This window comes from Pagrus major, chromosome 17, assembly GCF_040436345.1.
Source record: "Pagrus major chromosome 17, Pma_NU_1.0".
In the NCBI taxonomy this organism is placed as follows: Eukaryota; Metazoa; Chordata; class Actinopteri; order Spariformes; family Sparidae; genus Pagrus; species Pagrus major.
Genome location: NC_133231.1, coordinates 21223140 through 21246773, shown reverse-complemented (window position 1 = coordinate 21246773; position 23634 = coordinate 21223140). Strand labels below are relative to the sequence as shown.

The 23634-nt window shown below is 41.5% G+C and overlaps 1 protein-coding gene across 2 annotated transcripts in view; it reads right to left on the bottom strand.

The window, feature by feature from the left end:
- Window positions 1–10128, bottom strand: part of grik5 (glutamate receptor, ionotropic, kainate 5) — a 37384-nt gene extending 27256 nt beyond the window's left edge. For both annotated transcript variants that reach the window (XM_073485192.1, XM_073485193.1), the window contains exons 1-4: window positions 10017–10128; window positions 7915–8079; window positions 4364–4461; window positions 3769–3934 (exon numbers count right to left, since the gene is read on the bottom strand). In XM_073485192.1, the coding sequence (XP_073341293.1) occupies window positions 3769–3934; window positions 4364–4461; window positions 7915–8079; window positions 10017–10128 (541 nt within the window). The remainder of the gene's footprint in view (window positions 1–3768; window positions 3935–4363; window positions 4462–7914; window positions 8080–10016) is intronic.
- Between the last annotated feature and the right edge of the window lie 13506 nt (window positions 10129–23634).

The window sequence follows — 23634 nt, the reverse complement described above, 5'->3', positions numbered from 1 at the left end:
AAAATGATCAAATATACTTTTGTTCCTAGAGAATATTTCACCTCTGTTTGATTGCACAGGGTGGGTGTATCCAACTCTGATCTTTGTTGGCACATATGGTATGGTTTGCACTGAAGTAAAAACCTTCTGGGAAAATGTTATGCTTGTCCCTGGATGAAAGATCATTACCTATACTGTTCGTTGTGATCCAGCAATGTACCTTTTAAATTACACTGTTGAAGGAATCTGATCCGATCACACAAAACAAATCTTAAGAACCAAATGCCAAATACCAAATAGCAACAAATTGGAAGGATGCAGCTGGAGAAGGACTGTGGCTTCAAGCATTCCTAGAGACGATCACTTTCTCAACTTTATGATTAGAAACAGCAATTGTGGAAGGTAATAATGGACTTACATACTTCTACTTGCTTCTACTTTCTATACTGATTAGTTAATGCTCTAAACCCTGATATTAATAAAAGTACACTAAATTCTCTCTATTTTTTCCTTTTTGTTCAAGCGTTCCCAAGTGGTCTTATTGTTGGCACTGCTGTCGCGAAGACAAACGTATCCCTTTTTGCAATTTCCTCCAAGCAGTGCAAGTGACAAATGTGAGTTTATGCATTCATTTAGCCTCTATTGGAGATGTGAAAGCAGATAGAAATGGTGCCAGGCTGCCAGCCTGACTGGATCGCCAGTCAGCCTTCATGTTCCAAAGAGATTTCGTGCCCGGTGGCAGACAAAACTGCATAGTGAAAGCGAGTGTGTAGGGAACCAGTCCAGTGTTTCCTCCACATTCATTCAGGAGTGGTGGACCACCTCAGTAAGAACATTACCATCTCAGCTCGATAAAATAGGAAACTGAATACTATGATCTAGTTAACAAAAAAAGCAAAACAAACAAACATAGGACCAAGTGCATAGAAGTAGCCCTTTAATCTAAATATAAATAGTGCTGCAATCACTTAAAGCACCAAACCCAAAATTCAGACCAACAGGCATGGAAGCGGAACAAATACCAAAATTTACCCCCTGCCACCACTGCTACAACACAATGTCAGAGAAAACACTGTAATCCAACACTGCTGGTGTCGTTATTCTATAGCCATTACATTGTGCAATCAACATTTACTTAAAGCAACATTATGTAGAAAATGGCATATTGTGTAACTGTACCATCACAAATCACAAAACCCTGTCTTTTGCCAAATAAATTATTTATTTTTATTGTAGTCATTTTAATTTTTTGCTTTTTTGTTTCCTTTTTTTAATGACTTAGTATCCCCTCAAAAAGAAAGGCTGAAATACAGTACTCGAGACAATTCACCCACTTCGAGTGAATTCCTCTTGAAAATGAGTATGACCAATGGCAGTCAAGACTCACTTGACATTGTGTGTGGAATGAGCCTTTACTAGAAAGTCTACTCTGCCGCTTCCTAATTGTAATTCCATAGTAAAGCACTCCTAGCTATGTAAATAAGTGGTGGGGCAGGCATCTGGGGGACAGAGGGGAGGGGAGAGGTAGCGCACAGAGCCCTTCAGCAGAAGAAAGCCTCTGTAAGCAGTGGGGTAATCACTGAACCAGGCCAAAACTTTAATTAGTTTGAGGAAGGAGGGGAAAAAATCAATGCACTTTACAGCTTCCTCTCCTCTCTCTCTCACTCGCCTTCTTTCACTTATTCTCTCTCTCACACACAGAAGCCCTAACCTCTCTGTGTCTCTCTCATCTTCACCCTGTGCTCTAGTTACCTCTCTCTGTCTTTATCCATCTTGCTCTTACGCCGCCACCGTCTCCTCCTCCTTGTGCTCAGTCTCTCCCTCTCGCTGTCCTTAACCTCATCCATCTCATGAAAACTGCATAATAGAATTAGGCTCAGATAGCTCGTTGTGACCCAGGTGTAGCAGGAGAAGGATACATCGGAAATGACCCAAAAAATCTCTGACTCACTCTCATTTAACAGAATATCTATGAACTGCTACTTGCACGGGCTAAAGAGGGACGAATTAGATTAATGCCGTTTACGTGCTGTTGAAAAAAATGACCAGTTTCTAAACCCGTTGCTTAATTAGGATGCATGCACAGTGGGTGTCAATGAAATGTGTGACTTCGCACATTACTCGCCTCACTGGCAAAAAAAAGAGAGATTGTCTACTTCACTTGAACACACCACTCTACACTGGGGTAAACAAGATGAATAAAACAAGTGAGCTGGTGGTAAACATTGTCTGATGTTGAAACTCTGCAGTGCCATAGCCGAGCCGCACACACAACCAAACAAGTACCCCAAAACCCACTCTCACATGTACACATATGCAGTACACTCAGGGGCAACACACACACACACGCATGCATGAATATATAACACACACACACGTACGGACAAAGTGAACCGAGCACTCAAATATATCAAACACAACAAATATATGAAATACACACATACCGTGCCACACACACCCACACGGTCGTTCAGAGTGTGGAACAAGCCTGTTGAGTGGCAGTTAGCACCTATTCTGCAGCCATGGCAACCAGCTCCATGGCGATAGATAGCACAGCCAAGTGGGTCAGAGTCTGTGAGCGTGATAACCTTGTATAGATCACCTTCAAACCAAATACATTACACACACGCACCACTCCGTCTCTCCACTGCATCTTTTGGCCCGAATGGTAACTATCAGCCTATCTGTTGCCTCTATGAGAAAGTCCTATGAGAGGGGCTGCTCTTATCTACCCATTCAACCGATGATCAAAACTGGATTTGAAAAAAAGATGTCTGATGCCATTTCAAAGCTCTTTTAGTTCAATCAAATGACAAGTCCACAAGGAATTCAGCTTACTTTCAGGAAACCTGCAGGAGGCTGCTTAACTGCTGGGGAGATAATGAAAGCATCTCACTGATTGAATCAATTTTTCATAATGTCACAGCTTTTTGTTTGTCAAAATCTACCCTTTCCACATGGCTACGAGAGGTGTTCACAGGCTTCAGTGGTCCCACTTATTCTTTATGCGATTGCCCTTCAGTTTTTGTACGGAGCTACTTGGCTGGTGTGAGCAGTCAACAGCTGCACAACAACTGGTCTCGGCTCAGTTTCACTCAGGACTGGGCAGAAAGTCTGGCAATTATTCAGCGGAAAAATTAGGAATTTGCCACCTCCTACAGCACATAGCGTACCTTGTCATGTATTCACAAAGCGTTGATTGAATACTACAGCCACCATCCGACCAGGCCCTTTAATTCCTGCGACTCTCGATAGGGTAGTGCATAATAAATCAATAACGCACTCTTTCAAAATGAAAATAAAGAGGGCTAGTGACTAAGCCCCGAATCCCCTGTGATGTTAAAGCTCTCTGAGTGCCTGGCAAGTTAAATCAACTCCCCTAAGTTCTTGCAATACTGGAAAGCATTTCAAACACGAATATTTATTAAATTGGTTTGGACTAACAACCCTCTGAGGTGGATAAGAGACAGTGTGTGAGAGCATGAGTAATAAATAGGAAAGACTGCAGCATGAGCCATGTTCTGAACTCTGACAACAGACAGAACTTTATGACCAGACTGTCAAAGTCAGTGTCCAACTGCGCAAAACAGTCATATCCGCCCAAACAGTGCGAACGTGCCAACACTCCCACGGAGGCATTTTCACACACACACACACACACACATATAGTAGGTGAATCAGCTTGTGAGAAGACAACCGATGCATTTACACCCACCTAATCATAAACACAACCATGCAGTCAAACATAATGTACTGTATAACTATAGTACAGGCTACATGTGTACTCACACTCAGCCTTGGCGCAGACCAGGCTGGCTGAGGGGTAACTGAATGAGCGCAAGATGGCTCCTATGGCCAAGCTCAGGTCCTCGTTGCTAGGGTACAGAGTGACAGAGGCGAAGCGCAGGTACGGCAAGCGGGGAGTTTCCTCTGGACCAATCTTTACATGAGGGATCTGCCAGAAGGAGAGAGAAACGGAGGGGAGAGGCGATTAGGGAAGGCGAGAAAAGCAAATATGTTGTTATTAACTTCCACCCAAACACAACAGGAAAAAACGGTGAGTAAGGAAGATCCATTAGAGGTGCTACAGGCTGAAAAGAGAGATAAGAAAGATGGCAGAGGCAGAGAACAGAGTGCCGTAAAGATAAAAGGTGACGGGAAGAAAGGAGGAAACAGTTAGAAGAAGTGGATGACGGTTAATTATATGAGTAGAAATTGAATGGGCAAGAAAAAAAGGAATCTCTAGATGCATTTATCATGACGTCTGTGTGGGTAGGAGGGATAGTAAGTCAGAGAGAAAACGGTGCTACACGACTGTATGCACACATGATGCAGAGGCAGTTTTGTACAGTTTTGTGTGTGCGTGTTTATCTTCCACACTCACCTCCTTCTCTCCACATATATGACTGACAGTAGAGCCAGAGGCGGGGCTGGAGGCGGGACCTATCACAGAGACGACGCCTTTGGGTAGAATCTGACACACTGAAAGGAAGAAAAGAGAAAATAAACACTGGGTATGGAGACACACACCTTTCCTCGGCTTCATTTTGATGGCAGCCTCCAGCTGGCATACAGTAGGGGCTGCTATGTGGAAATTTAAAAATGCAGAGAAAACTCAGAGGATACATCATGATTTCTATTAAGGCACCGATTTTATTTTGAGATAAACACTCCAAAGACTAGAGCAGGGGCAGGCCAGGGGTAACTTGCTGCTATTATTCACTTCTTTAGACATTTAGACGATTTTTAAGACATTTTGCTATAATCATTTGAATAAAACTAACAGACTGGTGGTCGCCTCCAATTAACAAATGCCAGTTTCATTGTTACCCTTTTAACAGGAGGATATTAATGTGGGAGAAACTGTGACACATTTGTCTATTACTACAACTACTTTGCTCAAGAATAGCTCAATTAAACATTATCTTTCTGAATCAGTATGGTCTATTCAAGAATCGGTTTCACTGATCAAAACCCCCTAAGTCACAACAAATGTCTCTACTACGTCCACATTGTCATGATCCGGAGTTTTAGTTTTGTGATTTCCTGTTTTGTGTTGAATATTTATCCTCATGTGTCATGTTTTACTTTTCCGCTTCCTGTCTTTGTTTGTTTTCTCGCCCTTTTTTCCTGCTCACCTTTGTTCCATTCGTTAATCACTCCCTGTGTATTTAAGCCTGTTTCCCCCATACTATCTGTTGGTTTGTCTATTTTCATCCTGTAACTCTGTGTTCCTGCGTTTCTGGTCTGTTCCCTGGTCCTGTCTTCCTGTCGTGTTTTACCTGCGTTTGCTACCTTGTATTTCTGTCATTATCGCCCACTTTTACCTCTGAATAAATGTATAAAATGGTCATGCTCAGGTATTGTGTTTTCATCTGAAACCTAAAGCTCATCTAAGGTCAAAAGTCTTAGTTTTTTTTGTTAACTGTTTCATGAACAAGCCATGTAACGAATAAAGGTCTTTAATCAAAACGACACTCTTGCTCCTCTATGCATGAAGTTTGCTCTTTTGCACACATTTCCACTACGCTGAGTAGGTACATGAATAAATGATTAAATTACAGGTTATGTTCATTGTCTGTCTTATGCTTGACTAATTGACCGGCTTGTACTCTGTGTTACGGATCAAGAGCCGTAACAGACTCACATGTCCATCTGCCAAAGACAATTAAAAAAACTAGTAAATGCTTGAAGGAAGAACACTGGAAAATCTGCTTATTTGCTTCCTCGTTGGAAATTGGATGAGAAGACCGATATCTGCATGATAAATATGAGGCTACACTTAACTAAGCTAAGCTAACTAGCTCCAGTTTCCTATTTAGCATTAGTGTGGTGTCAATTTCCTCCTGTAAGCCTTTGAATGTCTGGTGAGTTCATTCTTATTGACAACATTTTCTATCTAACCAGCTGAAAAATGCTTGAACAGATACCGGAGAAAAAAAGTCTGCTGGCATAACTGTGTTATTCTTATAGTCAAAACACTCTTTTCCTGCTGGTATATTTAGTTGGTATCTAAATTCATTCCAATTAGTCCTCTTCAGTCCCTGCCACTGTCTGTGAGTGTGCGTGCGTGTGTGTGTGTGCCTGTGTGAGAGTTGTACTGTATATGCCCTCACTTTGCCCATGTGTGAATGTGTATCTGTGTCTGCAGATGTGTGTGCATGCATGTGAAAACGCCTGTGTGTGCGGGTGTGCATGCGTGCGAGCACGCCTCAGACAGCAGTAGCTGTAAGATGATGAGCTCTCTGATCCAGAGACCAAAAAATGCTGCAAGCAAACAAGCCTGTCAGAGTCTCCTGCCCATCGGTCAAGGACACACACACATACACTCAGAGACACACGCCTGCAACTCAAGCATGCACATATGTACACAACTCTTCTCAAGCACACGTACACATTTTGCCAGTAGCTTGTGGCAGGGTCAGTGACCTATTAGAATAGGAGCAGGGAGTCTGTGTCTCCTCAGTGACTCCATTCAGCAGTTCTTCTTCTGTCTTTACAGACTCCAAACATTCAGTTTTTTAACTCTGTATATCGATACAAATTTCATGCAGCGGCCTCTGTGGTGCGGTGCTGTGTTCTGTTGGCCTGCACTGCTGGTCTGTATTAGTATTTGATGATTTGTTTGTGTCATAGCCTGCAGAGCAGACAGTGCCAGCTGTTACTGGAGGGCACTGGTCCACTGTTTTTAATGAGACAGGCTTACTGGCCCATTACTAGTCTCCAATGAGATGTAAACTAATCAGCAAAGCCCTTACTGGTTCCTAATCACATGAAAGTGGTCGTGTTTTTTATCATTTTTGTCATCATCTCAGGTTTTTGCTCACAAAGTGGCAGCTTTTGAGAAAATCTAATTATCTTTCTCAAGAAAATATCAGCAACCTTCTTAAAGGGACCCCCCCAATAAAAAAAACAACATATTTTTCCTCTTATCTGTAGTGCTATTTTTTTAGTTTTGGAGATATCAGCTGTCGAGATGTCTGCCTTCTCTTGAATATAATGGAACTAGATGGCATGGGTTGTGGTGCTCATTCAAAGCACCAAAATTACGTTTGAAAACAGCATATTTCCTTACAAAAATCATGACCGGGTTTGGGCCCCAGGAGCTCAGTTTGGAGAGCATGCCGCCCATGCACAGAGGCTATGTGCTCGCCGCAGTGGCCCAGGGTTCGATTCCAACCTATTACCCTTTCCTGTCATTTCCCCTCTACCTCTGTTTCCTGTTATTCTCCGCCTGTCCTATCCAATAAAACAATGAAAAGGCCAAAACAACAGAAAGAAAGAAATCATGACCTTGATACTCAAGATTATCCACAGACCTTGTTGTGAGGAGTTTCATGTTGAAGCTATTTCCTTTCTACCGAACTAAACCGGCCAACCGCATCAAAACGCAGAAGGAAGTGTGCATCGACTCATGAACGTTCCTACGTTCTGTGGATCTTGAGTAACTACATCATGATTTTTGAAAAGCGATGTTGAGTTTTACAAATCTATTTCATCGGCGCTTTGAGCATCCCCTGTCGAGTGCCATCTAGTTAGTTATAGTTAGTTATATTCGAGAGAAGGCAGACATCTCTACGCCTGATATGTTCAAAAGTTGTCAACGTACACCAAATCTAGATGGCTAAATAGCACTACAGGTAAGAGGAAAAATAAGTATTTTTGATTTTTGGGGTGAACTTTCCCTTTACGTGGAATAAAACCTGCAGTATTATGTAGACTACTGCTCTTTTCCTCTTTGTACTGGTCACTATTAATATTAATAATCCATATTACTAATAATATCTACCGGTATTTTTAGTGACCACTTTTGCCTGTGCTAATTAGAAGCTATGCCCTATTGGACTCTAATGGATAGAGCTGGACTTAATCACTCTGATGGGCTGTCTGAATCTGCTCTACTGGTCTTCTGTGGCGCACATCAGCTCTACTCACTGGTGTCAGTAGTGTCGTACTGGGAGTCTTTTTGCAGCTCGTATATGTCCACCTCCACTCGGGCTCGGGCCGGACCCTCCATCACGCTGTTGATGTTCTCCCTGGCCAGGGCCAGTGCCAGCCGCTCCCCACGCCCACACACAGACTGGTCGTCCAGGATTGCCGCTAGAGAGGCAGGAAGGGAAAGAGAGTTAGGTGATGTAGTGTAGAGGAGGACAGAGCATGAAGATGGAGGGCAGTAGGAGGGAGCAGGTGAGGAGTAGGCAAAAGAGATGAGGAGTACAGGTGGAAGATCCATGCTTGTGTGTGGGTGGAGATCAGTGGGGCTGACAGAGAGATCACAACCACTTACTGCCAAAGTAATAAAGGTATCTGAGCTTAATCAAATTAGTATGCATTATCAAATTCAAACAGTATCAGAAATAATACGAATTGTTTGAATTGTTTGAATTGTTTCAAAAAGATTCCCTTTGTCATACAAAATAATTTGGGGTGATACAATCTGGCTTCAGTGGAGTTACTCAGTTATCAAAACGCTGATTGCCAGACCCCTTTGATAGCTGACAAATGCTGTTAATTGGCATTCAGCACAATTTTACCCAGTTTTGTTGCGGTGTTTGTAGTTGAGATTAAGTTGCTTCAAAGCTCAAGTCCTTTATAGTCTAGTAATTCTCAAAGTGGAAGAGAGGGTCCCCAGCAAAATGGGAGAGACATGTTTTCACTATAATTCCATCCATAAGTAACACTATAACATAATGTATGAGTATTTTGGTCATGGGCTTGAAACACTTTTTATAAAACATCTAAAAGCAAAATTCAGGAACACTATATGTGACAGGTGTGGAAATTTCAAAGTATGTGCTCGTTACCAATTAACATATTTGAAATGTCTTTGAAACAGCCCACAATTAACACAATAATTACCTCAAAATTTAGTGAAAATTACCCCAACATGATATAATAATAATATTTTGCTATTTCCCAATAAAGACTTAATAAATAGCTGGTAATTTCTTTGATACATTTCCAGGAAACTTGGAACTGATTTCTGCTTAACTTCTGCTGATCACACCATTTTAGATTCCCACTAGTATCTGTCTAACTTCCTCTCAGCAGGCCACTAAATTTATGTGAGTTGTTGCAGCTTACTTTACATAGTTTCTGCCCAACTTCTCAACCATTTACATTCTAACTAATTCAGTAATCCACAATCAGGCTCTCTCTCTCTCTTTCTCTGTCACACACGCACACATTTTTTACACACAGGCACTTGAATGATATGATATCAACTTTCTTATTTCCTGTTATTCATTTATTTGCTAATTTATTGTTGTCTCAAAATATAAATAGTGACATTTAACTTGAGTGGTGTGCAGACAATATCACTAGGTCTTACTTAACAAGCAATAAGGCATGGAACTTTAATACGGGAAATTTGTCACTTGGTTCCTGATTATAAAGTTATATATGCTTGTGATTAACAATTTATGGTGGCTAAACTATATTTCAAAAAGAGACATTAAGGAAAATTGTTCCAAAGTTGGACTGATTTGCTGAAGTGGTGGGAATTGGTAAAAATGTAAATGGTTAAAAAATGTAATGCAATTGACTAACCTGCAAAAGTTAGACAGAAAGTAGTTGGAAATTAACAACAACATCTGCATTCACTGTGTGCATTAGCTGTTTAAGCCAGACAAAAGTCTTTAGTGCTTTCAGAAAATGTCCATTTGTATGTTTTGATACTATGCGTGTACTCCAGGGGATCCGCCTATATTCAAAACAGAGTAACTCCAAAAGAGGACAGAGACATTGCTGCAGGTGTCAGAAAGCTCTTTTTCTTTTTAGGGGTAACTCTACCTTTATTCTAACACCTGCATGCTATATTAGGCGATATTTTATTGTGAAAGAACAGTTTGGACACCATCAGGTATAGTATTGGTTCTAATTTGGTTTTTAAGTGCTTTGCTGTGACTTTTTCGCTTATTGTACTGACTAATGTGGCACCCTGAGGCTCCTAAACAGGCTAAAAACAAACCATGAAAAAAGTATGCTGAGAAACTTTGTGATCCAGGTGTTGTCAGGAGGGGCGGCTGGCCACTCACCCATGCGGACGGAGGAGAGCAGGGGGGCCTGACTGAGGGAGCGTGGCGGCATGGTGACTAGCAGGAAGGAGAGGAAGTGTATTGACAGCAGCAGTGCTGGCAGAGCCGGCATCTTCTACTGCTCCTCATGGAGAATGGTCTGCTGGCTGCCTGTACCACCACCTGCAGGAGCGGAGGACACACTGTACGTTAGTGGACACGTAATCGTTCCCCTGGCACAAGATGTCTCTCTTTAAATTGTCATCCTGAGGCTTATCTTCAGTTTGCTCTGTCACATTTCCATGTAGTGGGAACACCTTTAATTTGACAGCACATACAATAGACATTTATATTCAGCTATGAAGACGTTCACTGTCATATCACAGAGGCAGCCTAGTCCCATGCATAGAGCCTGTCTATTGCAAAAGAAGAACGCACATCTCTATTCATGTCTCCTGTGGAAACTCTGCCGTTTAGATGTGACAAGACTCAGCCTTGAAGAAATCTCCAGCGGTTTCAAGAAAAAAATCACAACAAATGGCACACATACTGCCACACACACACACACACACACACACATCTACGCTGCATGTACACATGCATAAATACATGTAAATAAACCAACACACAGTCACATACTACAAAAGCTCACTGAACACAGATGGAGGGACATGTGCCTTGACAACCATTCAATATATACCCACTCACGCACTCAGTCATTCCATGACCTAACAATCATCCCCCCACTAAACAGACACACAAACACAAAAACACACACAAAGAGAGCTCAGCAGAGCTCCACTGATGCTAAGCAGCCCTCTCTAGGAGTGACAAAGCCTTGCTCTGACTGACAACATGACAAGGCGAAAGGATGGAGAGATGAAAGGAAGGATGAAGACAGAAGCGAGGAGAAGAAGTGTCGTGTGACGGACTAGGCAGGGAGGTTGAGGGAGTGGTGGTGATGATGATGGTGGTGGTGGTGGTGGGGGCAGTTGACCTGCGAATGTTTCAAGCGTCTGGATCACCGGTCTGAGTTTTAGACAGATCTGACTGACAGCTGAAAGAGTCAGTTCATGGCCTTCAATTGACCCCTGCAGCTGTAAACAAGGGGATGCTGGAGTGAAGGAAGGCTGACCTTTGACCCTGACGAGTGCATGTGGGGTTTGTGTTAAAGGAACATCCCTCCCACCTCCATCTTTTTCACTTTGAGATCTTTATTTTGTCTTTTTCATCTCCTGCTCACCTTGTTTAGCTTTGATGTTTAAAGCACATCAAAAAACTGCAACCCTGTGCTTTGAATCCCTCTGCGCTTCTCATAAATCAGCCAAAATTCCCTTTTTACCCCTTTCTTCTTCTTTGTTCCATATGCAATTACTGACCTCACATTCTTCCTGTCAAACTGTACATGCCTCTCATTCTTGAGTTTGTGCAGCAAGTGTGTGCACAAACATGTTTGTAATACTAATAGCATGTGCCATACTGTGCAGATGGCTGTCTTGCTCTCATTATGGTTACCACAGCTCAAACAGAACAGAGGCAGGGCTTATGCAGGCCATCTGTATGTGTGACACAACACAGAATAACAGGCACACAGTAGGAGTTTTTTTGTTTTTAATAAATCATTTGTTGTTTTAACACAGCATGTTACATTAAAGGTACCAATAAATAATTACTGCATCAAAGAGTTCTATGATGTTCCACGTATATAATGGTGTACAACAGAAACAGTTATCCAACAGCTGATTATTGTCACAACGAAGTGAGATCACTGCTGTCACACAGCTGCATTGAACTCCATTTTGCTAGTAACCACTGTACTCTGTTTGCTCCTCACACCAGTGCTCTCTTTCTCAATTTACTCCTCGCCAGTGTGTGAGGCGTCCGGACCTGTGTGTTTATTCCAGGACATGTATGGGCATGCGCTTACTTCGTATGAGTGTGATGGCGTATTGATCGAGCCGAGCTCAAGTGGTGAGCCCTCAGGTGCGGTCAATCAAAACAATGGGGAACCTATCAAGGGAGCAGTGCATTTCACAGGAGCCATCTGATTGGCTTTTACCAAGAAGCAGATTGCCATGATGACGAATAAGATCCTAACTGAGGCAATGCCTTCATCAATGATGGGATGGAACCGGTGCTATTTCATTGTTATTGAGAGCTATTGACAGCATTAGACAGGGAAGATTACAGCATCTATACTCCAGGGGAAGGAGAGGGAGGGAGGGGGGGAAGGAGATGGAAAGCCGTGATAGAAGTAAGGAGAATCAGAGAAAAAAAAAAGAAGCAGAGGGAATGGGCTGGGGACGATGGGGGAATAAAAGAACAAAATTGAATACAGAGAAAAGAGATTGGAAAGTGTTTCTGCAGAAAGAGAGACGCAGAGCAGGATAGACATAGAAAGGCAGAAGAGCAGAGGTGGAAAGTAGCAGTATAGTACATTTACTCAAGTGTTGTACTGCAAAATATACGATCAACATATAAAATATGATGCCTTGTTATAGATTAAGCTTCCAACAGTACATTAAGTAAAATTAGCTTCATATCACCTGGCTGCAGCGTTAAAGATGCTGCTTATATGTTCATCAATAACTCTAATCCAGTACAATTAAATATACTGGGGACATTCTGTACTGTCGGGCTGACCCCATTATTACGTCAGCAGTTAAACTCTGTTTATCACAGTGTGTAAATGACAAATTTCATATTCATCACTGCTCTCCGTATGATAAATCTGGATGGACTTCTTCACTGACAAGAAGGAAAAATCATCTCATGATATTCATCTCTGAAGCACAGCTCACATCTCGCTTAGATATCCACAGTACATACTAATGTAATATATGCACAATTTGAATGGAACGAGTTGCCTTAAAGCTACATTACCCTTTGAGAATTTTAAGCCTTACTGTCAAATGTGTTGGTTTTCAATAATTCTGCTTGTCGTTTAAATGTTGGTTGTTTTACTTAAGATGCTCTTGAACGAGAGTTGAGTTGTTTACTGATTATTAATGTTTCAAATATCTTGTTCTGAGATTAAACTCTGAAAGGGGCTGTTTTGCATGATAAGTACATTTACCTTTGATATTTTACAGTAAGTATAAAGTAGTACTTCACCGCTGGAAAGACGGCCCTTGCATAAATCTTTCTATCGGGAGTATTCCACTAGCACTTTTGGCACTTTAGGGCCAACATGCGTCAGTTTGATTGGAGATTGGACTATTGGACTATATTCTTTGTGTCCCTGGATGTACGCTTATAAAATACTGAACAACAATCTTTAGTTGATACAACAGCCCTAGGAGCCGCCAGATGTCAGTTTGGGAGGATATTTGCCAGCAAAAAGTGGGGGGCTCTGGGTGCAGGCAAAATGGAGAGAAGTCTAACGTTGTTCATTTTGATAGACAACCAAATTACAAGGCTGGTTGAAAATCTTCAAAGTTCCTGTTTAAGTGAAATTTTCAATGCAACACATGCATTTGTGGCATTTTGCTCCTTCCACCACTGCAGGAGAGTGAAAGAAAGCAGGCAGCTGTAATGTGGTAGTAAAAGGTGGAGGGAGTCAGGGAAACAGACACCATCAGGGAGAGGGAGAGAGCAAACGGTGAGATACTTTTACTATACTACACTGTTTAATCTGCGAGGACTGTGTGTCTGGCTGCTGTACGTGCTCTCTCTGCTGCTGTAATAGTACATGGCTGAGTCCCTGTAGCAGTCGGGTGTCAGTCTGCGGGGAGCTGGAGCAGTGAGAGGCCCAAGCAGAGCCAGACTAGTCTGAGCTGTACAGAAAACGACGCTTCTAGCCGCCCCCCACCCCACCCCCCCACATGCTCGCTTTCATTCTGCACCCTGCTGTAAGTCACCCTGCGTGCTGGCACCACTGAGAAATATACAAAAGCAAAAATACATAAATATCCTGACTTACTCTCTCTCTCGCTCTCTCTCTCTCTCTCTCTTTGTGTGTGTGTGTGTGTGTGTGTGTGTGTGTGTGTGTGTGTGTGCAGGAGAAATTATTAAAGATAGAGAGACAGAGAGAGAATGGAGAGTGAGCGAGGGGACATTCATCCCAATTGGAGATTTAGCTGTTTGCTGCACGCATTCATCTTAGTGAGTGTGTATGAAGGCATACGCATATTTGTGTGTGTCTGCTGTTTTGTTTGCGTGTGTGTGTTCTAGAGACTTGGCGGCTTGCTTATAGTGTCTGCAGTGCCTATTATGAAAGAGAAAACCGTAAAATCAGAGATCTTAATTATCTAGAGGGAGCGCGAGGGAGGACGGGGGAGGGAGGGCCAGAGTGGGATGGAAGGAGGGCGGGAGGGAGGGAGGTGGGGGATACGGAGAAAATCAGAAAACGAGGGAACGCTATCTCGCCTCAAACCCCCAGGCAGATGAGGAGAGGATGAACGGAGACTAAGGCAGAGGAAGCAGGATGAGCGATAGCAAAGGGAGGAGAGGAGAAAGAGAGGGATGCGGAGAAAGACAAAAAGGACTCAGATGGAGAAAAGCAGCTTGCGGGGGGGAGCGGGGGGGGAGTAGAGAAGTAGGGTGTTGGTGGGAGGGCTGGCGAATCATTTGTTTTTCCCCTTCTGCCTTATTGTATGACACAAGAAAATCTGACAGTTATCATAATGGAAGGATGAATCATTCCCATAATTGAATTTGCAAGTGGAACGGCTTCAGTGGCTGTGGATTTAAAGAAGACTGTACCGCCAGCGATTATGGGACACAAGTGTTATTTTTCTCATTCTTCTTACAATTAACAGTCATTGTTGACTAGAGAGGGCCTGTTGCAGACAGCCGGGCTGCTGTCCCTGAATGAGCACAGGCAGGCCATTTCAGAACATTTGTCAACCCCCAGACGCTGTGGATGAGCTGGGAGGTCGGTCTGGTGTGTGTGCGTGTGTGTGTGTGTGTGTGTGTGTGTGTGCGTGTGTGTGTGTCTAAGCATTGTCAGTGGGAGTGGAAAAATACCAAGGACCCCTCATTCACCTCTTTTGGCTTTTTGTAGGATTAAGTGTTTAGTACTTTGTGTCTGCATCTCATATCAAAGCAGCAGCACATGTTTGCGGTCGCATTGACTCAGCAGTTTCACTTTGCACACATTCACACTTTCTCCCTCTCCTCTCCTCTTACATGTACCTCTCTAATCTCACCATCTCTGCCTTTCTCTTCTTATCTTTGTCCTCTCTATTCTACTGTCTCTTTGTTCATCTTATCCCTTTTGTTTCCCCATTTCCATTTTTTCTGTGGATTATTACCCTCACCTTCCCGTCTATACCAGACGGTAAGTTGAGCAAATGTGATTCCTGTGATGGTGGAGGCTGGTATGTACGGTACAGATTGAATGAGTTTACTGGAGAATGTTGAGTAAAACGTTATAGCAGCTTGGCCATATGGAATAAAAAACAATAACATGGACAGCTACAGTAAGCAATGCAATTAAATACAACAGTAGTGCAATTAACACAACCTTGTGAGGCTTTGTGTTGAATGGGTGTTTCATGGAGGACTTCCTCTCAGCCCAGCAGGGGGTAACAATTAAATGAAGACCTGAAGGAAGTGCAATCTAAAGCCCAATTCACATAGGACTAATATTATCAAGGGACCTCATGTGATTTAGAAATTACCCCCCATAACTGTGTTTTGTGTGGCGCATTCACAGGGGATAAGCGAAGTTTGTATTTTACTGACATTAGCCTCCGAATATGATGTCAAGGCCCTTTGTTTCTAGTGAAGCGTCTGTTCTTCAGCAGCCACATTAATGTGTTACAAGCATGAATACATGTGCAGCTCATTTAGATCATGTAACAGCGTGTGGCTTTACTTGAATATGGGAACCTTTTATTGTTCATAACCTTCTCTATCATTTATTTTAAATGTCAATAAAGCCAATCTCACAGCTCAGCTGTCGACTTCTGTTCCAGATATTATGAGCCGTGATCAAATTTCATACTCAGTTGCCTGACAACAGAAAAAGTTTTTTTTTTTTTTTAATTACACCAAAGCCAATTCACATGGCACTATAACATCACAGGAGCTCTGTGTTTGGTGAAACATGGCAAGTAATTTGTGGTGGAATTTTTGCTTTACAAACGATCACTGTGATTAAAATCACAGACGACCTCAACCAGAAAGAAGAAGAAATAAATTAGAGCTCTCCAGGTAATACTAGTCCTGTGTGGATAGGGCTTAATCCAGCAACATCACAAACTGCAGCCTCAAAAATAAGTAGAATCAAAGGCTCTCACCCCAACACTACTGCCACTTCTTGATGATGAACGATTAGTGTAAGTTTACGGAAGAACTGTGTTTTCAGATTTTAAAAGGCAAACACTGAGACCCTCTCTACACGTACACAAATATTTCTTTAAAACAAAGCTTTTTCTATGCATTTGGCCCTTTATACAAACCTAAACACTCCTCGAAATATCGACACTTACACTCTGCTCTGCTGCATAAAACGGCACACTACTTCCTGCATTGTTGCCATATGATTGGCACCGAACACTGGCAGTGGACATAAATTCCATCATAAAATATGAACAGGACTACTGAGCTGCTCAGAAAGAGAAAGAGAAAAACTTTATAAGCAGTGATAAAGAGATCAGACGACAGGCAACCAATTAATCAACTAATTGAGCATTCATTACAAGTCTAAATCATTTATGAAGCGAAAATGTAAAAAAAATAAAATAAATAAAAATGTGCTGGTTGTAGCTTCTCAAATGTGAGGACATTTCTGTTTCAAATCATTATAAAATGAGTTTGTTTGGGTTTTGGGCTGTTTCAGAAAAAACAAGCAGTTTGAAGATGTCACCTTGGGTGTTGGGAAAGTGTATTTTTAATTGCAGAATAATGATGAAAAGAGATGCATTTAAAATGACTGCAAACCAAAATGTATTTACTGAAGTAGACAAACCCAATCTGATCTTCATCAGGTCGAAAAAAAAAAAACAAGTCGAATGCAGATCCGCCTGGAATCGAAACGTTGTCTACTTCAATAAAAAAGTGTGCAGGCGTTACTCTTCTAATTAGTGCTAATTTCCAATAACCTTGCACCCACATGTGATGTGCGCCTAACTTCGCTCTTTCTAATTTGTATGATAAACATTAGTTGCAACAGTAATTATATGCCTCACACTTATTACCTGACTATCATTTTGTGGATTGCATCAGGTGTTCGTATTATTGTGTCCAACCCAGTCTCCAGCCTTCTGTCTCGCTGTTACTCCCACCCACTTCCTATATGTTTTCACCTTGTCCTCCCTCAGCAGGGCTGCAGACACTTTGATCTCTCATTTTCAGTCTCTCTCTCCCTGTCTCTCTCTCTCTCTCCGTCCTCCCCCACCTCTGTATCTCTTCTCACTCAGCCTCTATCTATTTTGTCTCTCTTCCTCAGGAACACTCTATACCCCTGTCTCTTTACTGACCTCTCTTGCTTCTCTCCCTATCTTAGCTCTCACCGGTCTCTTCAATCTCGACAGTGCACTTTCTCTGTTACAGTCCCCCTTGTCCCCCAACCCCCACCCCCCCAAGCTCCCTCCCCCTCGACCCCCCTCTCTCTCTGTTCATTGGACATGGATAAATTCTTCCCAGTGTTCTCCTTGACAAAGAGGCCCTCAGTCAGTGACACCGGCTGCTTGGGGAACCACCGTGCTCCTGTGACACTGTCACATCTGAGTATGTCACGCACAAACATGCACACACAAACGCACGATCATCCACTTGCTGCACACGCATACACCAAACTCTCGAGGAAGGTTCAAAGAATATTGTGTGCGCTTGCTGATGCGTAAGCGCATCTTTTTGTTTTCTCCCTCCCGATCTATGCCTGCGTGTTGTGTGTTTGTATGTGCCAGCGGTGAGTTTGCATTTCAGCCTCCCTGCATGCATATGTACCACCTGCTGTTCAGACCAGTCTGGTTTGAGGGGGGTGAAACTCAGTGCACTGTTTTTCAAAGGAGCAGTTTAAAAAAGATGTGCTGCTCAGTGTGACTAGCCGTCAATGCAGGTCCCACTTGTTGCAGCTGTGGCTTATGTAAGCACAGCAGTTTAATCACAATTAGGAAGCTCTCCTTGAACTCACTCGCCCCCTGGCTTGTTTAGAGAGCTAAAATTTGCATTCAGAACAAAGCCTTGGAAATATATGAGTGATATTATTACACACGGCGCTGCAAAGAGAACAATGCCTGAGTCAGAAAAGAGCACTGTCAACTTAAATCAGTGTCGGGTATAGACATGGAACGATATGAATATTTCATGTCACATTTATCCCGTCCAACATAATTGCAATTCTCAATATCATCCGCAATACCATCAACATATTCTTCAATTCTAAAATCAAAAACAAAATACTGGAATCACTACTAACATTACATTTTGTTAGAAAAAAAATATTTTCATTGCATCACAGATAGGATTTGTTTTGTGAAAAACAAACAGTCAAAAAATCTTAATGTAACTTATGTTAAGTCATAAAAATGCAAAAGGTTTTGCTATGTCCAAATTAGAAATGTATCATTGTTGCCTACATAGCACTTTCCACAAAAAATCAATTTAAGGTATGCTGTAATTGATTTGAATTTAAAAAATATATACGTTTATGAGAGCTCTATATGGCAGTGCTGTGACTTATAACAAGAAGTTATGCATTCATGTAATCTTATCAGAAAATGAGTTCCTGACTGGGAAAATTCCATTGAAGGACCCTTTAAGTCAACAACTCGGAAACTGTGAACATTTTGGTACCTGACTTACCAACTTTGAGGTCACACAGAAACATGGCAGAAGAAGTTAAAAGTTTGGTTGGTGGTTAGAAACTTAAAGAAGCATCATTTCCCAAAAACACCAGATGAACCAAACAGGAATAATTGACTTAGACCTTAGAGAGTAAAATAAGTAATCGCGAAATCATAAAATCTTCCTGCACAAATAACGATAAGGATAAATAAATAGTTGTAACCATCTCCCTGTTGTTTTTTAGTTTGAAATCCATAGCATTTATGCACATTCCATGTAACTTGTTTTTGTGGGGGATAAAATGTGCAAGCCATGCTGAGCCGTGGTGAGACGCTTGGGGCAATTCAAAATAAATCAGGAAGCCAAGACAGGACTGTACGTCAGCAGGCTAGACAGACTAGACAGCTAGACTTTTTTCAAGCCATTGTGTGAGGATATGCACGATTATCTCAATTAGTATTATCCCACAATGGAAAATTCACCATGATCAACTCAATGTCTTTGAGTCTTTTTTTCGGTGGTAAATCTTTAGCCATCCCATTCCTGGTTAGGTATCACATGGATGATATGATGATGACATCTAATGATACCTACAGTTAGCAGCAGTTGTTCTTCTGGTGATATGCTGCCACCAATTGTTTTTAGTATGAATTCAACAGGATGTCAATTCTTACATATTGCACCTTTAATTTCCATCATAAATAGCTGTTATGGGTTTTGTTCTAGGATTTTTGTATAATAGCATTGGTGCATACTCTATTTGACTTATCATAATCCTGTTCTTGCACCATAAACCCCTTGTGTTTTTGAATTTTTTCCAACTTGCCTTTTTTAGTAGTTGCTGCTGCTCCCACTTTACAGCTGGCCATCCGAGGAGGAGGGTTTTCTTTTTGAATTGCCTCTCCTGAGGCTTCTTTCAAATTTTTTCGCTTATGTGCTAAAGGGTTTTTGCGTGTGTGAATACTATTTTACTTGTCTTCTTAGAGAGCTTAGCGGCAATGGTGTGAGCCTGTAAGGCCCATTGAGACATTTGAACGTTAGATGCTGCTATACAAATAAATCTGACTTGACTTAAGGACCTCGTATTAACACAGAGATCTTCTGTGTGTTTCAGCCAAATACTGATGCAGAATATTAAAATTATGCCTGACACTATACAGCGAGAGAGACTGTGTTACTGTACATCATGAAAGCACATCAGAGTCGGATGTTTAGTTTGTTCGATCAGTCAGAGCGGAGCAAAGGCTTCACAACACAGAGATGTTTGTGAATCACTTGAAGCTGGTGAGTGAATATTGCTTTAAAATAACCACATATTTACAGTGAACATCAAATAGAAAAACGGAAGCAGCGCTGCTATATGCAGTGAGACAGACAAAGGTAGAGTGTTTGCCTTCGCACTGCCGTAGCTCTGTGATGAACCGATGAACCGACTCCACACAGCTCTCCCACTTAGACACCCACGCGCCGCACACACACACACACACACACACACACACACACACATCAGACACACACGCAACAGATACATAGGGATGTACACAAACATATCCAACATATTCATCTTCATACACAGACGCGCGCGCACACACACACACACACACACACACACACACACACACACAGGTTGTGGATTAAATGACTCAGATGGCATTTGCTCTCTCTCTCTCTCTCTCTCTCTCTCTCTCTCTCTCTCTCTCTCATTGTCAGGTTTTGCTGCCGTGGCAACAGAGTCGAGGATGAGAGGAGGAGGGAGTGGGAGTGGGGAGGTAGTGTGAAGGAGACGGAGAGAAAAGAGAGGAGCGGAGAGGGAGCCAGTGATGGAACAGGTAAATGAGAGATCGGGGAGTCAGAGCCCACTGGTCATGTGAGGCGGGGCTTCGTCACTGCTGCAGTGTGTGTTTTACTGTGTGTGTGTGATTGACTATGCTCTAATAGTGAGAGGCAGAAACACAAGGAATGTGTATCTGCTACGTGACCGGGAACAAGTGTGCACTCTGCGTCCGACTCGGGTGTGTGTGTACTGTATGACTAGGACATGTTGCGTGTCCACTCATATCGTTGTATAATTCTGTCACCCACGACCGCGTCTAAAATTGGTCATCCGGGATCAGGACGAGCCGTCACACAGGCCGAACTGATAGAGAGCGACTGGGAGAAGAGGAGAAAACAAACATGAAAATAAAGGGAGAAACTGAGTGCTGCGAAAGTGATTTTCTGATTCAAGTTTACATGTGGGGTTTCTAGTTTGTGTTTTCGTCTGTACTAATTTGCACTGCAGAAAGCAGCATGCTCAAATTTGGTTTGTTTTCAGCTGCCCCGGGCAAGAGACAAATTCTCTCTGACTGCACTTCTCAGACTCAGTTCAACATCTGAAAAGGATTCACTTGCAACTATGCAAAGTAACTAAGCAAAGACCAAAATATGTAGGGCAAGCCACTGTTCTCATTCAGGAGATGAAAGATCGTGCTCTCTTGTAGTGCTAAATTGTCAAGTTTTTTACGTGGAGTGCCAGTAAAATCCTGCCGAAAATAAAATGTTACATCATGTTTTTTTCAGAGGAAGACATTCCACAAAGAAATCTTCCAAAAATCACCTTCTTTGCTCAAGGAAATTTGCACAGATGTGTAATAAATGAACAAGACTTGAATCGTTTCTTAGTTAGATGAAGTGTATTTTTATGATGGCTGCAGGTGTGATGAAAGCCTTTCAGAGAATCAATATGACAAAATAAAAACATCATTATATCTTTCCAGTAAATTTCTTTCTATGAACAGACATTAATCATTAAAATGATCAGACAATGTGATGTTTTCAAATTAACAACAGCGTAAGAGCAGTGTTTTATTAGTAATTGCTATTTATAAGTACTTGCCAGTTCAACCCGCTGAATCAAAGCCTTCTCCACATATTCACTTGTTAATCTGTGACTGTAATACACTTATTAGTTGAGTCTGCGCCAGGCAGTGGATGTTAAAATACTTTAATTTAATGAGAATAAATGTAGTAATTATCTTGTTTACTTCATGTTTCTATGCCTGACATTGTTTTCGGCTCGTGTTAAGGATTGTGCCTTGGGATAAATGCATAAAAAATACATTTTTACTTTTGATTCTGCTGCTAAAATAGCTGAAACTTTGCTTTAGTGCCAGATGGTGAATATAAGCCATGAATAATGCCATGCAACTCGAGACAGCGCCAATCCGTGTTGACTCAGCAACAATCTGAAGTCTGCGTCTTAATAGATAATACTGACTTTGGCCTTCACGTTACTGTAGCAGAAAAATCTCTAAATATGGTATCTACAATTAAATGAAATAATACACACAATTAGTTCTATTTCTTATCCCTACATGTGCATATGTATAGATAAAAGAACAAAAGCTGCGATGAGCAGGGCAGTCCTGGTGGCTGTATTGGATTACATAATTGATCAAATTATTTATGAGCAATTTATGAGCAGAAAAAAAAACACAGCAGCATCCATTTTAAAAAGGTCACACAAGCGATACGATGACACAATGAAGCCTAGAGGGACTATATTTCATTGTGTCTCATGTTGAAAACAACATGGGTATGAATAAAGCGCATGACCTTGGTCGATGTCATTGCCTCTCTCTCATGTTGTCTTTCATAATGCGCTCTGCAACATCCAGCACACTGGAAATGCCAGGAGAATAATCTTTAATAATGTCCTTTACCAGATTGTGGAGTTGTTCAAATGTAAAGAAAATGCCACATCGCTGGAGGAGGCAACAAACGCACAATAATGAATTTTCAGTGTTCTATTTGTGTTAAGCCATAAATTATCCTTTTAATCAAATGTTTTCATCAGTTTTACAATTTCACTATATAAGCCTACAGAGCATGAATACATTAATAACCGTATTTGAATACTGACCATGAAAAAACGCTTTCATCAGACCATATTTTATTATTCTAATCCTAAAGCTGTACATATGTCCTCTCACTGCTGCTTGTTTCAGATTATAATTGTATATTATGAAATAAAAGTGTAATTCATTGGTATTTATGTTGTGTAAATTGCCCGGGGATAGTTTGTTCTACTCTGATTGATGTTAGCCTGGCTGAGCTATTCAACTGGCTGCGATACATATTAATCAGATCAAATTAGTCATATAATTATCTTTTTAGATTTGTGGTCTGAACAGGGGCTAATGGTCGGCATTTATCAGAATTTTATTCCCCTCAAAATCATTTCACAGTTTGCCTGAATATGTAGCATGTCTCTTCAAGATGTTGTATAATTCTGTCACCCATGACTGAGTCTAAAATTGGTCATCTCCGCTCAACATGAGGCATCACACTATTAGGTCTGATAGGGACTGACTGGAGGGGGGAGAGGGACGGGAAACGAGATTCAGCAAAACACAGAAATATGGAGTGACTGGGCACTTTCAAAATGTTGTTGTGCATCAGTTTTGCATAAAAAGCTTTTTATTTGTGTATCCATCTGTGCTAAATGCATTACAAACAACAGCATTCCCAAATTGTTTTCAGATGCCCTGGGCGAGAGGCATTTTCTGTACCTCCCAGGCCCAGTTAAAAAACAGAAAAGGACATCATGCAGGAAGGAAAAGAAGATGAAGATTTGAACACTATTCGAGCATTATGATTAATGAACACAATTTTAGTTTCCAAGTTGTCGGAAGATGAATGCTTTTTACAACTGCTGAGGAAAAAGCATAACATTTCATGTTGTACTGTATATTGCTGAAAATGTTTGACTAAATATGCGAGGAGGGGAATACAGGAATGCAAAATGATGAAGTAATACTGTTTTGATGAAGAGTTTTCTTAACTATGAACAGCAGTTCTAAACATTTGATTTAGAAATTAAAACTTTATTGTGCGGTGAGCAAATGCAAATACCTTTTATCGT